General features: G+C 47.0%; 1 protein-coding gene across 2 annotated transcripts in view; it reads right to left on the bottom strand.

Moving 5' to 3' along the window:
* The window catches only part of LOC144730968 (breakpoint cluster region protein-like), a 126,689-nt gene that overhangs the window by 37,012 nt on the left and 67,803 nt on the right, over positions 1–21,874 (bottom strand). For both annotated transcript variants that reach the window (XM_078611863.1, XM_078611864.1), the window contains 6 exons: positions 20,101–20,220; positions 17,212–17,287; positions 16,908–17,012; positions 15,127–15,201; positions 13,256–13,353; positions 11,687–11,818 (listed from right to left, as the gene is read on the bottom strand). In XM_078611863.1, coding sequence (XP_078467989.1) covers positions 11,687–11,818; positions 13,256–13,353; positions 15,127–15,201; positions 16,908–17,012; positions 17,212–17,287; positions 20,101–20,220 — 606 coding nt within the window. The remainder of the gene's footprint in view (positions 1–11,686; positions 11,819–13,255; positions 13,354–15,126; positions 15,202–16,907; positions 17,013–17,211; positions 17,288–20,100; positions 20,221–21,874) is intronic.

Raw genomic sequence — 21,874 nt, 5'->3', positions numbered from 1 at the left:
ACTACCTTTTATATCGTATTATTATAATTGTTAATATCACTACAATAACAACAGTGAAACAACTTCCGACCAAACGGTCGCCCACATAATTCTTGAAATTCGCAAAGCGATTGCTTCGGCCGCCAACTAATCCCCGGGACTTACCAAAACGTGAGCAGATCGAGTGTGCGTGCGTTTGTGTGTGCGCACGCTCGCGAGAGAGACAGAGAGAGAGCGAGCCGCTGTTGACTCCTGGATTATCCCCCGTGTCTCGCCCTCACCAGCTGCGCGAGCCGGAGCGAGCCGGCCCCCCTTAATCAGTTTAGCGCGAGATTCGCACGACCCCGCAATCGCAGCAGCTGCAAGCCGTAAATGCAGAAGCAGCAGCAGCGCTACAATGTATGTATATTGTACTTCTTTCGCACCGCACGTAGCCAACCGTGCCAATCGGAAGTGCGGGGGAAGGACAACAAACTGAACATAAAAGAGCAGTTCTGAAATAAATTAGTTTTCAATTTAGATGATTTAAAAGTGCACAACTTCAGTGGCTTCCTAATATCGGAAGGAAGAGCGTCCCTGACGGCCAGAGAAGCACGTCTGAAAGCGCGCGATGAAGTGACCGTCTTTGTTCGAGGGTTAGCCAAATGCTTCTGCGAGGATGACCGGAGTTCGCGTGATGATTTATGCTCCTTGTTGCAGTGGCGAGATGTTAACTACCTCGCCTGGTATACAGGAGATCGTGAGTTCGATCCCGACCTTGATGCCTGTATATTTGGAGTTTGCATGTTCTCCCCATGGTCACGTGGATTTTTCTCTGGGTTTTCCTTATTCTTCAACATCATCTATTGAGAGTATTTGCCGGCTTTAAAATTCTATGTGATAATCCACTTCGTTGAGTTATCATTTGTGTCCAGGTCGCTTCTGAAAAAGAGCTATATAGCTCAGTGTGCGCCTTACCTGGTAAAATAAAAATAGCTTAACAGTTTTAGTTTTTTTTTTATGATTTAAAAGGGATTCTTTACGAAACCGCATATTTTTCATATGGTTTCGTCACGCACGCCGCATCCTGCGTTTTAATCCACGAAGGCACGGGTTAAGAGAGATAAAAACCGCTCCAAAGCAGATGTGCGTTGCTGAGGCATAAAGGAACGCTTTACGAAACACGCTCGCATTACGCAAACAGATTATATATATGTACACGTGCTATTGACACGCAATTGGTCAACGGCAAGAAAAGTGAACACGCTTGAATGCTGCGTCGAATCGTCAATAGATTGTTGACGATTGTGCGAAAATTATATCCTTAATTGTACGGTAATAGGTTACATGTGTATGGCAAGATCAGAAAAAGATTCAACAATATGGCTGAGATGGGGAAACGAGAAAAAAAGTTATCGCGATTGTCAATCGCGGCAATTCATCCACAACGCTGGGAGTGAATTATTTACGCGTCAAATTTTTCCTACTCTTGTGCCACTCATTCCCCCCTCTGTTTAAGCCAACTAATTCACATCGCGTCCCATGGTGTAAAATGCAGCCTTCAACTCTCTCGTGTCTCTTCATTAATGTGCTATGGAGAAGGACCATTGCCTGAAACGTCACCTAACACTGGGGCTGCGTTAGTCACAACTGCGTTGAGTTTTGTTGTTTTGTTACTTGTCCTCGGCCACCAATGCCAATGCAGCAGCATCACCAAATAATCTCCTCGGCAACGTGCATTTTCTCCACTCTCTCAAAGGACTCTCGTCCGCTTAGAGAACGTTAACGTCGTTAACGGTTTCATCCCCACGGGCACCAATGTCATCGTCATCATTGTTATCATCGTTATCATCGTTATCGCACTGCTCGCGAGTTCAATGAGCCAAACGCTCCGATGCAGAAACCCCCTGAAAAAGTCTCGAGCCACGGCCAGGATTTTCTTGTGTAAATAATATCAGCCATTATTGTCGTCATGATTAATATCGCGCTCAATTGTGAGTATATGATTGACATTACTGAATCCTCGTTGTCATAAACAATTTTTACTTGATGTTGAGGCCCACACAAGTACTGTATAAAACACTTACAACTACTAGGTAGGTTTTTGCAGTTGTGTTCCCTGATGTGCTGTTCTCAGATTTTACCGCTTACCAAACAACGACAAATAACAAAAAACAAGTTTAAATTACAATAGAGGACACTACAAAACTTTACAAACTTTTGCATCTCACCAAAAACATTTATTTACGTAAAAAAAAAAGTCAATCATAATTACAGCGGCTTTTTCGTTTTTTTCCTATTGCGAGCTGAGGCGCGGGTGAAACGAAAATCAAACCTTATGGCCGAGGATTTTGGTGCGGAGGTCCCGCCAGAGCCTGGCTCCGCTGCGCACCGCCTTCCCACGCTCTTTGGCCTCGGCCACGGGCGAGGAGGAGACACGTGGGGCAATGGGCCCAGAGTCCGGCACGGAGCAGTCTCCCATCAGCACGCCCGTCATCATCGCTCGGCTGGCCACGGCGACCCGAGGAGCCCCGAGCAAACCCAAGCAGCCCGGAGCAGACGCTAGCAGCCCGCTTGCGAGCAAGCGATTTCTTCCTCGCAATTCTTTTTTCTCTTGCAGCGAAAGCTCTGCGATTTTTCCGATTTTTTTATTTTTTTATCGACGCTCCGGGGTAGAAGGGAATTAAGGTCTCAAAAATTTGCCAAGCAGCAAGCAACGAACTACACTGTTGGAAGGTCAAATGGGTAAAAACGAACAAATATGCTACTTGAATAGAGCAATGTTTAGTCAGGGATTGCTTAAGAGCGTGAAACTGCGACTAAATTAAAGAAAATAAAAAAGAATGTTATTCTCCTACAATTTAAAAACGTAAAAATTCCTATGTGCCGCATTTATATATTTTGCGAATGGCTACACGAAGCCGACTGGAACCGAGAATGATATCTGTATCCGGATCACACTGAACAATCTGTCGGGAATAATCTACCAAGGCTTGTGCTTTTGACGTTAGAACAGCCTCAGCATTGTTCACATTGCGTGCCAAGGCAATCGATTATTTTAACGACCCTAATTATCCCAAATCTAATCAGGTCGACAACCAAAATATATTATGCCGGAAAGCGAGTAGACGAACAAAAATCTTCCAGAAAATAAACACGCACAAAAAAGAAAGCCACGTTTTCTTCGCACGCAAAAATTCAATCTTCCGACGAGCGTCGTTCAACCCGCTTCCCTCGAACGAAAAACGCTAAAATATCTGTCTTCGGCAATGAAAAAAAATTCAGAGTACATCACACGGGCATCTGGAGATCTGACGCAGGTTTCACGGAAAGCATTATCGCGCCTCAAAACCGGGCCGCTCTGCTGGGAAGTCCTCTCGCGCATGTGCGTCCACCGTAATGTGAAACAGCCAGTGTCTTTGACTGGGTTGGGTTGGTGGGAGTGTAAGAGGCGGCTAAACGATGGTGGGGTGGGGCAATGGAGGGGGGGGGGGATAGTCAGGCTGCTGAGCTGTGTTGAGTCACAACGTCACCCAGTGGCCAAGCCGATGCCGTCACAATGCCCCTACCCAACCCTGCGTGGCTGCCACCGCCACCAACCATAGCTGCCGCCGCTGAAGCTGCTCGCAGGTCTGTGGCAAGGTAGTCGCTACACGGGCATCACCGGAAACAAGTATAGGGCGAGCAGGGCCATTTACCGGACCTTCAGTCGACGCCGGGTGCGGTAAACGCCCGTCAGCTTGTGCCAATTCGAGCTTCAAGAAGATTGTTTTGCAAGGGGGGTTAAACACGAGGTGGCCAAAAGCTGGTTGTTTTTTGCCACGGCTCAGGTTTTCCCCAAATCCAACACGCAGCCCCGCGCACATTCGTTCTTGCACTTTGTCATCAACTTTACGTGAATCGGAATATGTATTTATACTGGAGGAATCAGATGAGTTATAAAACTATTTTTTCTCATATATCCAGCGTGACAGAGAGGGGCCGACAAAAGTTCTCGACAGGAACAAATGCATCCGGTTCGTGAAAAACATGCACTATAGACATTTATTGTTGTCATGAATCTACTGCTGGATGGAGCCCTCCCACACGCTCTCTTGTTCACGGGAGCTGTCTGACCGTACTTCGCCCATTAAATACTTCCGAGCGTTGCAAGGAGAATCCACGCACGTGCGTGATTTTTCTTCCTTATTCCCCGGGTGGGTGGGGGGAGTTGAGACTTACAAGCAATCGAGAACTCTGGTTCAGCGAGACGATGCCGCGTACACACAAACATACGCTCGCGCAGCCTCCAGCCGGCTCGGGTGAAGAGTGGCGGGTTTTAATGCGGCTGCAAAACGTCCACAGATGAACCACTCGTGCCAGGGTTGTTTGGCGATCGTGTCCACACAGGGCGCGTCACACGAAAACGCAAGAGTGATGAAACGTGCCCCTGCAGCACTCCCATACCCCATCCCTCTAGAATTGCTTACAACAGCACCGAGCTGACATGAATCACATTTGTATTGATCATGGTCAGTTATCATTAACCACTGTCTATCCACTGCTGGAGGAGCTCGTGCTCACTCCTCATTGCAGGCCCACAAATAGTTTTTGTTTAATGAGCAATATCAACAATAACACCTCTTGATATGCAAATTATTTTGTCAAGGCGCTCCCCCCCCCAACCCAGCTTAAAAAAGACGCTCCAAGCCTGGGGTTGTCATTCAGACTCTGTCTTCTCGACAGACCTGTTCTTCACCTGAGGACGGCTGCTTGCGTTGTAGCCGAAACGTCGTGAGAATTATTTTATTATGTTTTATTTGTATTATTTTATTATTTCCATTCTACGTGACTTTACCGAAACAACCAAGAAGATAACATATTTTATTCTCTTGTGATAATACAGTGCATAGCAATCATCCCCCCCCCCTACTAGCAGACTCGTGTATGCACAGGACAATTGTGTGATCAATCGAGTTTGCTGTTTATGTAACAAAAACAAAAGTGTAAAATTACAAAAGTAAAAGATTTTAGCTTGGCATAGTTAAACCTAACCCAAGGATTCCTGAATACTAATTTATATATGTTGTACAAATATTATGGATATCATGTCACAAGACAAAAAAGCTATTTGGAATTCTCGTATATAAGCAGGGCAAATCCCCGTGTTAGACAATGGCTCAAAGAAGTGGACACCACAGAACAACTACGGAGATCTTTTCAAATGACCTCTGATTTACTAAGTAGGGGTAGCACTATACATTTTTCGAGCTGAAAGGCTGGAAAAATAAGTTCCGATTTTTTATAATACAATAAGTGTTTTTTTTCTCTGCAGTACTTGGTGAACCTACACTTAACTAAAATGTTATCCATTTTCTAATTACTTCTCCGTAGCCAAAGAGGGATGTCGGATCGGGAGGGAGGGGCAAGAGGGCATGGAATGGAAGGACTCCAGCCCACAGAACCACGCAGCTCTTAAAACGTTGGTAAACGAGCGATAAGTCCTGCTGGGAAATTCTTGGAACAGCCCAGCACCGCTCTCGTCTGCTTTCCAGCAGCCGTGAGAACGACGCATCCGAAGCCTCGTTTGCTCTTGAGACTGCAGAGGGTTAGCACCGGGGCAAACGGAAGTTCCATATTTAATTTGCAACATTTTCTTTTTTCAACTACGCGGACCGCCCGATCATTCCCCCAACCGGTTGGTAGGACCCAAGTCCGGCTCGTCTCGGCATCGGCCGCCAAAAACATTAACGGCTTGGGTGGTTCTTTGCCTGCAAACACAATATGTGGGCCACAGAGAAGGCTTCTAAAATACATTTTCTCCCTTGCTCCTATCCAGCACCCCCCACACCCCTCCCCACCCCAGCCAGCCAGCCAGCCGCACTACGGACTGTCAGGACATGTAGAAGTTGAAAATGATCTTCCAGGCTAAATATTCGTGCACGGCCGAAGTGGATGGGTTGATGAAGCGTTGCGAGAGGGGAGAAAGGGGGTGGAGGTGGGCCCTGTTTGGTTATTCGCCTCGTTACAAAATTCACGGAGCAGAAATGTCCAAATTATTTTGCACAAAAACTGAGTTTTTGTTTTTATTACGGTCAAGGTGCAGCCCTGCGATGTCTTGCTCACACCACTGCTGGCAGAGGAGTCTCTACCAGAGGAGTCTCTACCAGAGGAGTCTCCACCAGAGGAGTCTCCACCAGAGGAGTCTCCACCAAAGGAGCCTCCACCAGAGGGAGTTCAAGAAAGCCCCTCCATTCGAGTACCCACGCTTTACCCCACCACCTGAGACATGTTGGTGGGGGAGTACCCACGCTTTACCCCACCATACGAGAGCTGACGATGGACCGACTCGGGTGCACTCATGTACACTGCCGGTTGGACAGAGGCGGGGACGGAGAGGGATTTAAGAAACTTGCACCAATTTGGAACCTCTGGATTGCGAATCCAGTGCCGCTAACCATGACACCACGGCGGTGTCATGATACAATTCACAAAAAAAAATACTGCAGCATGTCAGAACATTTTTTTTTCACGTAAATGTTCGTATAACTCGAGCTATTCAGAACAAAAAAAACGTGTTTTTTAAATAATGTTTGGTAAATTGGCATGAAGCTTGAAAAAGTATCAAAACAAACAGCAAGCTAATGCAGACGTTCTGGTTTGACGATGACTAGTCTGTCTGAGCGACGCCGTGAACCCAGACCTGGAAACAGGAAATGGTCCAGGTCCTCAACGCACCCCTAACGCCCACGGTCTAGTTCAAGAAACCTGAGTCAGGGTTTTATGAGACGGGAAAAGTTTAAGGGGGTGACTCATTATAACCAACACGAATGACCGCAAAGGGTCAAAGACCAATGTAAAAGTAAGATTGTCTTGATTTTTAGGTTATACCATACCTCACATGCAGTATGCATCTCACGGTGCCAGAATAGAGGTGGCATTTGGGATAATTACTCCAAAAGGAAGTGACTACAGACAAAATACAATGCACTGCAGACAACACACTCTGAACGAGAATAAACAACACTCAAAAGATCAATTGCAACTGAAGACCGCTCGCTTTTTTGTCCACTTCATTTGAGTTATTTATACGCCGTCTAAAATAAACGTCTTAATTATTTGTCTGAAATTAATTAATTTTCGGTCAATTCATGAATTGTCCCCCAGTAAGCTGCTTCCACACAACTCCGATGCCAGAACACCGCCATGCCCACTATGAAACCTCCTTTGCCAGTGGCAAAATATAGTAATAGGTTTTTACCCTTTCAACTGGTACAAAAACTGCTTACCCCGAGCTCTCAATACTCTGATAGTGCGCTGTTTTTGAGTTGTACGCCTTTTGGCGTCATCTGGTCCAACACCAATGGAGACTAGGCTCTAAGAAAAGCTGTCTCGGGTGTGGACCAATCAACTTCAAGGACAATGCATATCATTAACATTATCAGAGTTGTATCTTTTTGTTTGCATTTTGACTGCTTGTGTTGTGGTTATTGCAAACATGATCCCTTGTATAAAGGTGTCAGTTTTTGTACCAGTTAAAAGGGAAAAAAACTATTACTACACCGCCATGCCCGTTCAGTGAAGACGTGTCCACTCTCACGTTTCAAACAATCCATGACTCACGGAGCCAACCAGCAAAGCGAGTGGCAAGACTGGTACCGCGAGGTGACTGATTGCACAATGGATTTTACAGCCACACCGTCAGTGTGCCAGCGTCTCGAGATAACATTGTGCTCACACGTGCTGTTAAATTAATTCATTTTTAAAAAACGACATCACACCGCGTAGGCAAACAGACGCGTGGCTAAGCGATGTGGCAATACGTTTCTAAAAATAATTTCATCACTACAATGACACTGTCTCGTATTCAAATAAAACAAAGCAGATCTTATTTCAATAACCGTGCTCACGAAAGAAGGAAAACAAGAACACAATAAATGAAGAAATGTAAAACTATAAAATTCTCACGACGTTTCGACTGCAACACAAGCAATCATCATCAGATTGCTTGTGTTGCAGTCGAAACGTCGTGAGAATTTGATAGGGTTATATATTTATTTATTTATTTTATTGTTTCCCTTCTACGTGACTTTACCGAAAGAACCAAGAATATGAATCCCTGCAGTCACGAAAGCTTTAAATCAAAATGTAATATTTATGTTTATTATTATTATTAAATTTGTTTACCCAGAAAAGCCTCACTCGGTCTGGACCTTGAATCCCTGCAGTCACGAAAGCTTTAAATCAAAATGTAATATTTATGTTTATTATTATTATTAAATTTGTTTACCCAGAAAAGCCTCACTCGGTCTGGACCTTTTTCAGTAAGGTCCAGCGAGATAATGCAGTTGGGGGCGATAATTGTTACGTGTTGGCAATCTAAGAAATTGCAAGTAATTTTTCTTATTTGGCAATTTGAACCGTGGCCTACTCTTTTTTTCCCAACACCGTCACGGGTTCTTTTACGTCCAATGTGAAACAGGCGGCACGCATTGTTATGGTGAACACACCTGCGGCATTAACCAGAACCGGCCAGGTGGCTCAGCAAATTGAAAAGGTTGCGAATTCAAACCTTGGCTGGATAATATGTTTACCACTTTTGGTGGGGAATTCAATAGTAGTTGTGCTATGAATGAACGGACTCATCTCAGCCGTAACAAATGCGGAATTTCCACCGATGGCTCAGCTTGTGTAAACAGAAGATGAGCACCAACTTCAATTGCTCATCCATAAGAGGTTTTTTGGGTTAGATCGCGTCAATTTATGATATTGGTCGCGAAAGCCTACGTGTTAAACCTTCAATTGCTCATTAAACTTTTTTTTAATATCAACCAGGGCGGCCGTGGGGCTTGAACCACAAACATCTTCAACACGTGGCAAACACGCCTGGCCGTTTCACAGCACCCGGCGTAATATAATAATAATAATAATCTCATACAGTGGGTGTTCACCGGCTGAAATATAGAAATACTCGGATGTTTATATCCATGTGTTGCTTGGAATGAGGCACATAGGCAACGTTGAAGCGGCTGGAAATCCTATCGTGAAAAAGAATTCCCCAGAGACACATCCTTGACTCTCGCGCTGCTGAAAAGACTGTGAATCAGAGCCTGAGTCGGTATTATATTTTTAGTGCTCAATGAAGGGCTACTATTCGAGTCAGAGGAAAGCGGATGGCCATATCTGGATATTTTTAACGCCGCGCACGCACGCATGCCAGCAGATGCTATTTTGACGAGGGCAAGGATTCGGCAATTATAAACCAAACACCCAATCACGCTGCCAAGACGGGAAATTAAAAACCGCTAATGCACTTAGGGCACCTTGATTTTCACTTAGGGATTTTTTTTACCAACGGATTAGGTAAGTTTGAGACCGCTAATGAGAGTCCCATTTTTTTATTATATATATAAGATACATTCTGAAACACAAAATAGAACTTCAGGCATGCTTACATCAGCAGCACATTGACTACGAGCCTCTGGCTAAATCACCCTCAATGCGTTGGCTGCTCGCCAGGCCTCATGAAGATAAGCAGGGATGAGCCTGGCTACTCCTCGGATGTGGAAGCTGCCTGGGGATACCGAGCGAGCCTAAGCTGCAAGGTTCCCAAGAGATGTCACTACAGCAACGAAATGTTGAATCCACCTGTGTGGAGCTTTGAGTGGTAACCCCCTTTTATGCGTGGTAAATTGGGTTTTTTCCAAGTACTCTACTCCAGTTTCCTCCCATATGAAGCTTGAATGTTCATTAATAGAACTGGCCAAAACATCCCAATGTAACGTGAGCCTTCTGAAAAAGAGTCCTTGAGACTCAGTGAGGCTTTCCTGCATACAGGTCTATGCGGATATGATGATAAACGCAGCCCTCAACACGATGGCACGTATTTTCCGATGTCTTTGCATGACAGCAATTGTAACACACAATTGTGACAATTCGGGATCAAACTGCGGGTGCATTAACCGTGAACGCGTCACCCCACCTGCTTCCGCTGGACGTTAAATAGATTCCCGTGACGTTATTAAAAAAAAAAAGTAGGCCCATGCACGCCAGCGTCATGATCCAAATTCACTAACATGGGTCAATTACTCTCAGATTACTTAATTGGGGAAAACTACAAAGCAACATCTCTGCCTACCCGTAGACAAATGTCCATTGTAGGCTTGTGCTGCGACCACCTTGCACAATAAAGGGACAGCTGCCACCAAGGGGTCCCCTAGGCGAGACAGCAGCAGGGCTTTGGAATGGTTGAGGTGAGATGTGTGTTATAAGGTGCTTTAATATTCTGGGGCATTTAAGCAAGTAATCTCCATATATATAAAAGACCCAAGTTCGAATCCCGCTCACGGCCACCACCGGTGACGATTATTTTAACTGGTCCTGGGCCTCCCCTAGGTCGACTCAGCCTCAAACGAGTAACTGGTTTTCTGTGTGGACAAAGGCGGCCGGGCGTGGTGAATCCAAGTCCTGGGCGAAGCAACAAAGTGGATTTGGTGTCTTTATTTATTTCTTCAGCACTTGAGTCAAAAGGTAAGTCTAATTGATGCTTCTACATTATGGTAAAACAGACATTTCTCGGTGATTTTCCATATATTGCATCGAATTCTAATTTATTTTAACCCCAGCGACCGAAAGCAGAAGAGAATAAAGTATCAGAGCAGTGAATTTGAACAAATTGAAGGTCAGTTTATATACAGTGCTACAGTGACATCAAGTGAGGTGTTTTATGACGTAGTTTTGTGCAAGAATCACTGCCATTAATACAGTGCTACAGTGAAATGCAGTGAAGTGTTTGATGACATACTTTCGTGCAAGATTCACTGCCATTAAATTTACACGTAAATATTACAGCTTCCGTCCTAAGACGGGCAAAGAAGCTAGTGATTATTATTTGCAGGCTGGCGCTGTGTACACCGTGTGCTGCATAGGGACAGCTGCCATCAGCGGGTCTCCTGGGATACACTGCAGCAGAGCAATGGAATGATGGTTGAGATGAGATGTGATGCAAGGCGCTTTGTTGAGTGGCCGAGACATTGAAGCGAGCACACCGTGCTTGGGAATTGCCACCCTCATCTCTGAACCACCGACACAACAGCAGGGCGCTTTTGTATCGAGATGTTAACTACCTCGCCTGGCATACAAGAGGTCGTAGGTTCGATCCCGACCCTGTCGCCTGTATATTTTGAATTTGAACGCTCTCCCCGTAGTCACGTGGATTTTTCTCCGGGTCCTCCGGTTTTTCCCTCCACATTTAGAAACAACATGTGTTTAGTGTATTTGGCTGCTTTAAATTTCCACGTAATGAGCCACTTCATTGAGCTATCATTTGTGGCCAGATCGTTTCTGACAAAGTCATACAGATAGTGTCCGAGTTACGATGGTCCGACTTACGATATTTCTATGTTACGATGGCGATAGCGATACGACAAAATTGTAAAATATTTTAAATTTTGCGCGGCAGGCAAACGCAGCAGCGTACGAATCTTGGTGAGTACAGTACAATATGATACGTTACGATACGTTCAATGCATGTATGATACGTAGCTCGTTGAAGAGTATTTGGCTGCTGCTATACATTTCCACGTGGTAAGCCACTTCTCGTTGAGCTATCATTTGCGATAGCCAGGTTCGCTTCGGAAAAAACATCTACGTGGCTCAGTCGGCCTCAACTGGTAAAATAAAAAGCGGTGAGCTCGTTCAGCCGTGAGGGGTGGGGGGGATCACGCAAGGCCGGCGCCTGCTCCCTCACCTGCACCTGTCCCTTGCCCAGGATGAGGTCGCTGGTCTGGGCGTCGCCCTTGCTCAGCTTGCCCTTCTCGTGGCGCTTCTCATAGCACAGGATGCGCAGGCTCTGCGAACCCTCCAGCTCGATCTCAAACTCCTGACGGGGGGGGGGGGGGGGGGGGCAACACACGCGCGTCAATTTCCGAGTGTGTTGCTTGTTTGTGGGCGCCACAGTGGCGAGATGTCAACTGCTTTGTTGCACACAGCGTTGGCGTTGGTGTACGGTGCTTTTTCTGCAATATTTTGCTGTCTTTTCTTGGATTTTCTGTTTGCACATAGTCACTTGAAGATGTTTTCTTGTTCATGTTTTAGTTTTTTTGTTTGTTGCTGTTGCACCCGATTCAAGAGCCGAATGGCTCACAGGGCTATACCTAATAAATGAAAATTGAAACTTGAGCTTTGCCTGGTGTACAGGAGGGCATGGCTTCGATCCCGACCCTGACGCCTGCTGTATATTTGGAGTCTGCGTGTATCTCTCTACCCGTGGTCGCGTGAAGTTTTTTCCGGGTCCTCCGGTTTTTCCGTCCACATTTAAAATCAACGTGCATTTCGAGTGTTTGGCTGCCAGAAATTTACATGCGATAAGCCACTTCGTTGAGCTATCATTTGTGGCCAGGACCCATCTGAGAAAGAACTACATAGCTCAGTGGGCCTTAACTTGGTAAAATAGAAAGAGTTTAAATATCTTTTTTTGTTTTTTTGTTTTGTTTCAAAAGCAATCGCCCACGCTTTTGACAAAAAAGGCAAGCGTCATTGGCTCAAGATTCCCCCCCATCCTATCCCATCTAATCTCACTCCCCTACCGGCCCAGTATGTGTAAGTCTACGGGTGTGTACTTAAGTTCCTGCCCAGTCGCAAATATATGTAGGTGCAACACAGTCAGTCAGTCGGCAAGTCGCATGTGGAGTGGTAAAGTGTGGTGACTCCCACCCCTGCCGAATTGGTCAGCGTGGAAGAATAGACCAAATGCCGACTCTTAGAGGGGGCACTATACAGCTCCCTCGAGTGGAGGCCCTTCTGCCAGAAGTGCCATGAGCAAGCAATTGCAGGGGCTGCACCTTTGCATACCTGAAATTCGACTCAATAACATACATTAAAATATTTTAGCCTATGGTCAAAGCCTGCAAATGAACTGCAAGAATAAATCACAGGATTTTAAGTGCAACAGGTTTTTTTTTTTTGCCGTTCGGGAACGACGCAAAGGAAGGATGTTCCTGAAATCGGTCACACGGCCGGAGCATCGAATGTCCGGATTGCCCAACGGCCGCCCCCCTCCCCCTCACTGTTCCCCGCCCTCAGTCGAGTGTTGATATCGGTCACGTGGCCTTGCCGTATTACGTAACCCTGTTACTGCTTAGACGGAAAAAAACACAAGAGCCGTTTAGCATTTACGTGATCTGACCCAACCAAAGAAACACCTAAATATTGGTCGTGATAGCCTACACGTTAAATCGAGCGTCGCAATTGCATCAAGGCCGACGGGCAATCAAGGCCCATGAGATATTGCAGGGTTGAGAGCCTTTGCCGTCGTTACCTCATTCCATTCGGGCTCGGTGGTGTCCCTGGAGGCTCGCGTTCGAGCTTTGTTCACGAAATAGCCGTAGGAGTCCAGTTCCAGTGAGCAGTAGAGATCTGTGGTGGAGGGAACGTGATTGAAAACGTTCAATTTACCAAAACAATGCAATCCACAAGTGTTTGCATGTATTTGTTATAATAGCAGGCCGGGCGGCCCAGTGGCAGAGAGAGTGCCTCGCAGCCTCCAGAGGGTTTGCGAGTTCAGATCCTGCTTTGGGGGTTTGACTCGATGAATCATCCCCCCCCGGGGGGTCGGTAAAACGGCTACCACTCTGCGGGCAAGTCAACAGGAGTCTTTTCCGGTGAATCGACTTGTCCTCGCCCCCCCTGCCACCATGCAGGAATGTGGAATTTCCACTCCTGGCTTCAGGGGCTGTGAAGTAGGAGATGAGCACCTCCTCGGTGCTCATCGGAGAAGGGAATAACTTTTGCAACGAAATCACGCGGCGTTTAACAAAACGTGAAAACGGTTCTTCTGGGAGCGCCACGATCGCCGAATGTCGGCACACGCAAGGTGGCGGGCACGCCGTCGAATCGGCGTAGGTTCGTCATTATACGGCGGTTTATTTTTTTGTTTGTTATTGCATCAAGGGGCTCTGGCAAAATGTGGAACATTGCAATCATACAACACGATAAAGCAGTTTACTGCACCGGTACACGGAACGTTTGCAAATGCAATAATGCGAGGCGTATTCAGCTCCCTAAATGGCATCACGGCTGCCGTTATTGCCAAATTAGATTTTGTGCGTGCTCGCAATCCCACAACACCACTGGCGTGACAATAGATTGCGTCAATATTTTTCTTATCGCGATGTGTTTACTTTGCTGCGTTTCTACGAACATTCGCGAGGACGGCCCAAGGCAGGACCCTAATAATCAAAAAGAGTCTTTGAATCAACGACGTTCTCCTGGACAAGAAAGAAATAATAAAATGTTTGTAAAAAAATGAAGCACTGCGTTTGAAGAAAAATGTAAGTATTTACCAAATTAATGGTAACTTAGAGCCCATTGTCAATCCACTGCCATGTCGGTAATGGTCGTTATTTAACCATACTTCACCACACTGGTCAGTGTGGGAAGGTGAACTCGTGAGGGTGGGGGGTGAGCGGGCATCTGGGACTGGTTTAAATATCAATCGCCGCTGATGTTAGCCGTGGCCAGGAATGAAACTCAGGTCCCCAGGTTCATATGACGGTGCGCTAACCACAGCAGCGCCACCGCTGCAACCCAATGACTCAACCAAGATCACAACTCATTAAAACAACTGGCAAGTTGGTGAAATGCAGATTTTCATCGCAACGTAATTACCACCGATTAATCCAGATCCTCAAGAGCCACGGAAAGGACGAGGCCCACACTTTGTTTAATTGACTCTCGACGCACCGGGCTGCACAGCGGCCAGCAGCCAGCGGGGCGGTGAGGAAAGCGCCGCTATTGTGCTCGGCCGCACTTCAATGCAGCCATGTCTATGCTCCCCGCCGCCTTCACCAACTCGGCGTGACCCAGTGAATTCCAACAGCGGCCTGAGCAGGGGCCGAGCGAGTGATCTTGCGGGTGAGCGAGTGATCAAGTGAGTGAATGAGCGAGTGAACGAGCAACTGATCGCGCGGGTGATCACGCGAGTGATTGAGCGAGTGATCAGGTGATCGAGCGAGCGATCGAGTGAGTGATCGCGTGGGTGAGCAAGTGATGGCGCGAGTGATCGGGAGATTAAGCGAGTGAGCGAGCGAGTGATTGCGTGGGTGCGTGTACAACGTGCGCACATCCACCGCCGCCATTGCCATCGCTATCGCAGCGGCAGCAGGCGGCCGACGCGAGTGACCCACGTACTCGCGGCCTCGGAGAATCCCGAAGCGGAGTGGACGATGACATGGAGGAAGCCGTAGAGGCCCGGAGACTCGTCGTCTGTGGGGAGAGGGAAGGAGACGGCGTCACGTCTCAGTCAAACAAAGACAAAGATCCTCCATATAGCCTTAACAGACTGTTGGGGCAAGTGCTGATAGTGAGCACCTATGAAGGCCGGCACGACACACGAGGGGGTGGGTGGCCAGCACCACGCCCGGCCGCCTTTGTCTCCCCAATGGTGATGTTTACACGCCACACCAGGTACTCATTTGAGGCTGAATGGACCTAGGGGAGGCCCATGACCGGTTGAGTTAATCGTCACCGGTGTTGGCTGTGAGCGGGAATCGAACTCGGGTCGACTACTGCGCTGCGTTACCGCTCGCCACACACACACACACACACCTCCCTTTTACTCTCTTTCTCTTTTCTTTTCCCAAGCTCGTCGGAAAGTAATGCTAACCTTGCTCATTGCAAGAAACGTATCAACTCTTATCGATGACAACTTTTATGGTGCTGGTTGTTGCTGCCCATCCGGCATTTTTGGCCTTTGGGCTCTGTGCTCAGCGATTGCGTACAATTTTTTTTTAAGTCCGATCATGTAAGTGTATGCGAGTCTATGCATCTGAATTTAAGCCTATGGGATCCTGTAAGTGGGAGTCTATGGGTCTGTACATACGCCTACAGAAGATACGCGGAACACAAGTATTGTGGAGAGAGACAACTTCCAACCCCCATGCACTCATGGGACTTCTGGCTTCGTAAGCAGAAGAAGCACAAGTTCAAGTCGCTCACATTGCCCAAATATCTCAAACGCACTGCGGCCGTATGCAAGATCGTTTGAGCATTTTACAAGCAAAGCAGAAACAAAATTACACGCACGTTATTTTTAAATTCACCCCCGGCCATTTGATAATTCTTTCCATGTTTAGTGTGCTGGATTTATAGCGGGGGTCTCTCTGCGGGCTTTGCGGACCCCTGCCGTACGTCACACCGATATTACGCCACAACGTTTAACCTCCCAAAACAGATGCGCGGAGTTTCAAGAGATGCAAGTCGTTTGTTTAATGAGAACGCTGGGAAATACGTGGCGCGCTATCGCTTGGTGGCGGACAAGCCATTCGGGGACAGAGTGAGATTTGGTCGAACGTTACTCCGAGGGAATTTGTTATTACGCGATTCCATCATTCAGTGAAAAATGTCATTGATATTTTAGATCTTAAAAAAAAAACCTCAGACATCCGGAAATGAGATGTTTAAAGTCCTATGACATGTAAAACAACGTAATAAATATCAGCCGATTCCTGGAGTGGTCTAGCACGCACAACCCTCTCACCATACAGGCTCAACCAATGTTCATTAATATTACCCATTCCCATTCCCAATATTTGTACCAAATCATTTATTTTGCAACCGAGTGACCCTGCCTTTGCTTGTAAGTTTATATCCGTGCATTTACAACTCAAATCCCTGGTTTTAAAACCTACTTTCAAAAACGGATTTGACAAAGTGTTGCTCAGCTTGCTTTCGATACGACTTATTATTTTCATACTTGGGTTAGGAAAAAACCTCTCGCTCTTGCTGTGGCGACAAGTTGCGTGGCTCATCCAATCACCGAAGTCCAAGACCCCGGGGTTAATTGTACAATGACAACGGGCTTGTTAGCCGATAATTACAATCAAGATTACATCACGCAATTACAACCCCCGGGTCCGCCAGCGAGCCCGGGAAAACAGCGAGTGAGGAACTACGCTTCGGCGAGTTCTGACCGTCCTTGTTGCTTGTGAGCGGGATGTTGTGAACCATCTGGAGCTTCATGCAGGATGAGGTGAGGAGCTGCAGCTCCACCGAGCTCAGCGAAAAGCTGTCGGTGCCTGCAGCGGACAAGCACGTGGACAAGCAGGTTTTTACGGAGCGTGCACAAATCTGTTCGATCCACAAAACCCTTGCTCCTCCACAGTTTGCCGGATTTACACGCGCGCGAGCCGTCGCCGCCACCACCAACGCGCTCCGATGAGTACGCATAAAAGGCGGACGGGGGTGGGGGGCGACACAGTGGTCTCTGTGACGTACATTTCTTCTGTTGTTCCTGGATGGCCTCCCTCCACTCGGCTCGCTCGTAGTCCGACGATAGGAGGAAGGTGTAAGGCTGGTGGTGGGGGGGGATAGGGGCCGGGGGGGATAGAGGGGGGGAAGAGTCAGAGACGCAGGAGTGCATCAGACTTTTCAACGCTGATGCGTAATTTTGCATCGTAGATAAGCACGTAGAAAAAAATATATATGAAAAAATTACACACAACCAGTGACACAGCTTTCGAGTGTGTAGGCGGTGCAACTGCATCGGGGTCCATGATATATGAAGGAGGCGTATTGTCTGCTCATATATTTTGTAAATCAGAGTCTTCACAACGATGGCAATGGTTATTTTGTGCAGGTTTTCAGTTGTGCTGGATATCCCCTCCGATGTGTTGTCGGCTTGAACCGCGATCTGTTCGGAAATGAAGTCCAACGTTTTACTCCACGCGCTGGAATGACGTCCGACGTTTCGCTCCATGTGCCCAGGAGTTTCGGTCCCCGAAGACGTTCAAAGCGTTTGGAGCGAAACAGAATTTAAATTTCTGAACGAGCATCCAGCAAGTTAGTTGCCTCGCCTGGTATACATGCGGTCGTGGGTTCGATCCCGACCACGACGCCTGTGTTATGTTTGGAGTTTGCGTCTCTATCCGAGTCCTCTGGCTTTTCCCTCCACATTTATAAACATTCGTTTAGAGTATTTGGCTGCTATAAATTTGCACGTGATAAGCCCCTTCTTTCAGCTATAATTTGTTGGCAGGTTGCTTCCGAAAAAAGAGCTGTATTGCTCAGTGGGCCTTACCTGGTAAAATATATTTTTTTTTAATGTAGCAGAACGTCGGACACCACGCCGAACCACATGCGGTAAAATCGGATCAGAGATCGACTAATTGTTCACCATGCCCCAATGTCAGTCGCAGTCAATTAACTTCATGATTACAGAGCAATCGAATCTTGGGGTCTTTACAATGTGACATCGCATAGTGGCGTAAGCGTGGTTGGCATGGATGCTGGTGCAGGGAATTAAACTAAAAAACTTAACTACTTTTTATTTTACCAGCTAAGGTCCACTGAGCTACATAGCTCTAAAGGCATGTTTCTAAATGTGAAGGGAAAAGCCGGAGGACTCGGAGAAAAATCCACTGCGACGACAGGGAGAACACGCAAACTCCAAATATACGTCGGGCGTTAGGGTCGGGATCGAACCCACGACCTCCTGTATGCTAGGCGAGGTAGTTAACATCTCGCCACCGTGGCACCCTGGTAGCCCCACTGTTCAATCCCCCCCCCACTCCATGGGCTCCTCTAGCTCATGGGCCCTGGGGCAGTTGCACCGCCTGCACGCTCGAAAGCTACACCGCTGACATCACACCTCACATGCGAACTACTGGACATCTGTGAAAAAGAGATTTATAGCGCATCGGATTCCTCCAGTATAAATAAATATTCATGATTTATGTATAAAACAACAACAAAAGCAAGCAAGCCTGTCTGGCCAGACAGTTCTGTTGTAACGAAAGGTAAACGGGTTTTGAGCGGAGATCTCAGCTGCGTTGATAATGAGCAGAAAAACACCGATGCACGCCGTGCCACGAAGCAGCGAGAACGATTTTTTGAAAGGAAAGCCTTCTATTGTTATTGTTTGTCAAAGCTGTTTACACTGTTGGCTCATTAGTAGACCCAGAGCACACGGACCGTTCCACTGCTGCCAAAGCCCTCCTTGTTTGGAGAAAAGAAGAGCCGTAACATGCACGTGTTGGGACATTCGTTTTCATTTGCTTCTACGTACCCCTAGTGCGTTTTCCACTGGAAGAATCCGACGAGCTATGAAGCTCTTTTTCACACATGTCCAGTATGGGCACGGGGTAAAAACGTTACAACGACAAACAATACAAGCACACGACGCAGGCGCCAAGCACGAGAAAGGCAAACGAAATTGCACAAACACATACAGATAGCCGTAGTGTCAAGCCGCACCTTACCATAATAATAAAAGTGGGCCGGTCCTGGCCCATCCCCCTCCCCTCAACCAGTATATATACGGGGTAGTATCCCTTGGAATCTCTCATTTACTTGATTACAGCAAGCGTGATGTGACGGTTCCACCTGAGGACGGAAGCTTGTGTTGCCTCCGAAACGTCGTGATTTTAATTTTAATTTTATTTGTATTTTACTTTTATTAATTTAACATTTTTTACCTACGTGACTTCACCGAAAAAACCTAAGAATATGAATACTTGCAGTCACAAAAGCTTCAAATCTAGAACATACAGATAGACCTAAACCATCCCCATCCTAACTGGCAAAACCTCACCGAGGTCTCAACTTCTTCTACAGAAGCGACCTGGGCCCACAAATGACAGCCCAACAAAAGCGGCCCATCGCGTGGACATCTACCGGGTGGCTCGTGAGTCTGGACTCGTAAGGAAGAACAACTCGATCATATTGTTTTTGTTTCTGCAGGCCCAAGATGTCTCCGAGAAAGGAAGAACGAGTCCAGATAATTCTGCTCGTAGGAAATCGGCGTCAGAGGGAGGTCGCCGTTGAATGTAACCGACTGCATCCAAACTGCGAGCCAATAACGCAGAGCTGTGCTAGCAAACTTGTTGCAAAGTTTAGGGAAACGGGATCCATACAAGATAACCCACGCAGTGGACCTTCGAGGAGATCCACCGACGATGACACACCCACTGCAATTCCTCGCTTTAGCACAAGTCCCAAAAAGTTTGTGAAGAAAAGTACGCAAATAAAAGCGTTATTATTGCCCTTTTTGTAATATTTTTCCAATGCTTCCAGACTTATGCGCCACCCTTTAGAGCAGCGAAAGAATCTAAAACAAAAATGAAATCTCAATGCGTGTTCCTGTGACCGGCACGTGGGCCGGCGTACCTTGCCGTGCTTCGTGTGGAGCCTCAGCGGCATGCTGGGCGACGTCAGCAGCAGCAGCGACTCCTGCTCCGACAGCTTCTTCTTCAACCGCTCCAACGAGCGGCTGTTCTTGTTCGCTTTCTGTCAGCCGAGGGGCGGGGGAGGGTAGACCCAGGTGGGGAGGGTGGGCAGGGTCAGGGTGGCAGAGGGTGGAGAGGGTAGGTGGAGGGTGAGGAGAGTAGGCGGGGGGCGGTTCTAATTGCACTATTCACTGCAGATGTTAGCCCGAGAATCAAACTCGTCGGGTTCATAGAACTCAGATTGTCGCCGTGCTGGACATCTGTGAAAAAGAGCTTCATAGCTCATCAGATTCCTCCGGCACAACTAATTATTCTACACGATTCTGTTAACGGTCACGTCGCCGCTCGCCCCCGAGTGCCATTAGCCTTCGGGCAACATCGACGACAACAACCTACGCAAGGACATGACATGGGGGAGAGGAAAACCTCTAAACACTTTCACCCCGCACGCAAATAACAACATGCGCATCACGTCGTGCTCGCACGACCTGCGCATGAGGACAGGTTTATGTAAAATGCATTGGGGCTGCGAGGATGAGGAGGAAGGCCCCCGGGCAACCCGCCCCATGATTGTGCCCCTTTCATGTGTAAATGAAGAGCCATCCGTCTTTTAGGGCGCGCAGCAAATGCCGCGGAAGATGCTAAAATAAATATATATTTTTATCGCTAATTTGAGCGAGCTTTATCAAAGCGGAAAAGCACACGCGTGGGAATATATATAATATTCCTATAATATATATTCCTATATATATTGCTCCGTGCGTGGTTTTCCGCTTTGATATGGCTCGCTCAAATGAGCGATTTTAAAATTCCCTTTGGAGTTGTAAATGGCTCTGTGGCTGCGGCGAAATGGCCCAGGCGGCTCTTACAGTGGGACGGTTAATTCTACCCGGAGGCTTTCACGACCGACATTATGACGATTCGTAATTGGTTTCTTCCTGGGTTAGATCGCGAAGGTGTTCTGTGAATTTTTTGTTTTCGTACGATAACCCTCCAGCCACCCGACGGAGCCAATCAATATCAAGTCGTCACGTCATGGGGCAAACATGCCGATTGATGTGGCTTTTCGATAAAACCGGAGGAGAAAAAGTTGAAAAGCAAGCAAGGGTTTTGCCAATTCTGTCCAACGTTCGGATCAGAATCAGAATATTTATCTATACTGGAGAAATCCTATGAGCTATAAAGCTCTTTTTCACAGATGTCCAGTCGGGGTGGGTAAGGACGTTACAGCAACAAACAATACAAAAACACGATAGGAGTGAAAAGTACAAGAAAGGTAAACAAATCGCCCAAACACATGCAAATAAAACTAAACTATCCGCATCCGACTAGGCAAAGCCCACTGAGGTGTTAATTTATTTTTCAATAGGCCACAAATGATAGCTCAACAAAGTGACATCATTTGGAAATTCATAGCAGCAAAAATATCTAAATTGTCTTAACGCAAGTTCATAAACGTGGAGGGAAAAAGCCGGAGGACTCGGAGAAAAATATCCACGCAACCACGAGGAGAGAAACATGCAAACTTCAAATATACGGCAGGCGTCAGGGTCGGGATCGAGCCCACAACCTTCTGGAGGTTTACAACCGGCACTATCTGGTGTTAACAAAGCTCAGTATTCGCCCTTGACGTGACAACTTGATTCCATGCGCTCTGTCGGGTAGTGAAAAGGTGATGGTTAAAAACGTACATTATATACTGCATAATCTAACGT

This window comes from Lampetra planeri, chromosome 37 (genome assembly GCF_965212315.1).
Source record: "Lampetra planeri chromosome 37, kcLamPlan1.2.h2, whole genome shotgun sequence".
Taxonomy (NCBI): domain Eukaryota; kingdom Metazoa; phylum Chordata; class Hyperoartia; order Petromyzontiformes; family Petromyzontidae; genus Lampetra; species Lampetra planeri.
This window is presented reverse-complemented; position numbering and strand designations above follow the sequence as displayed.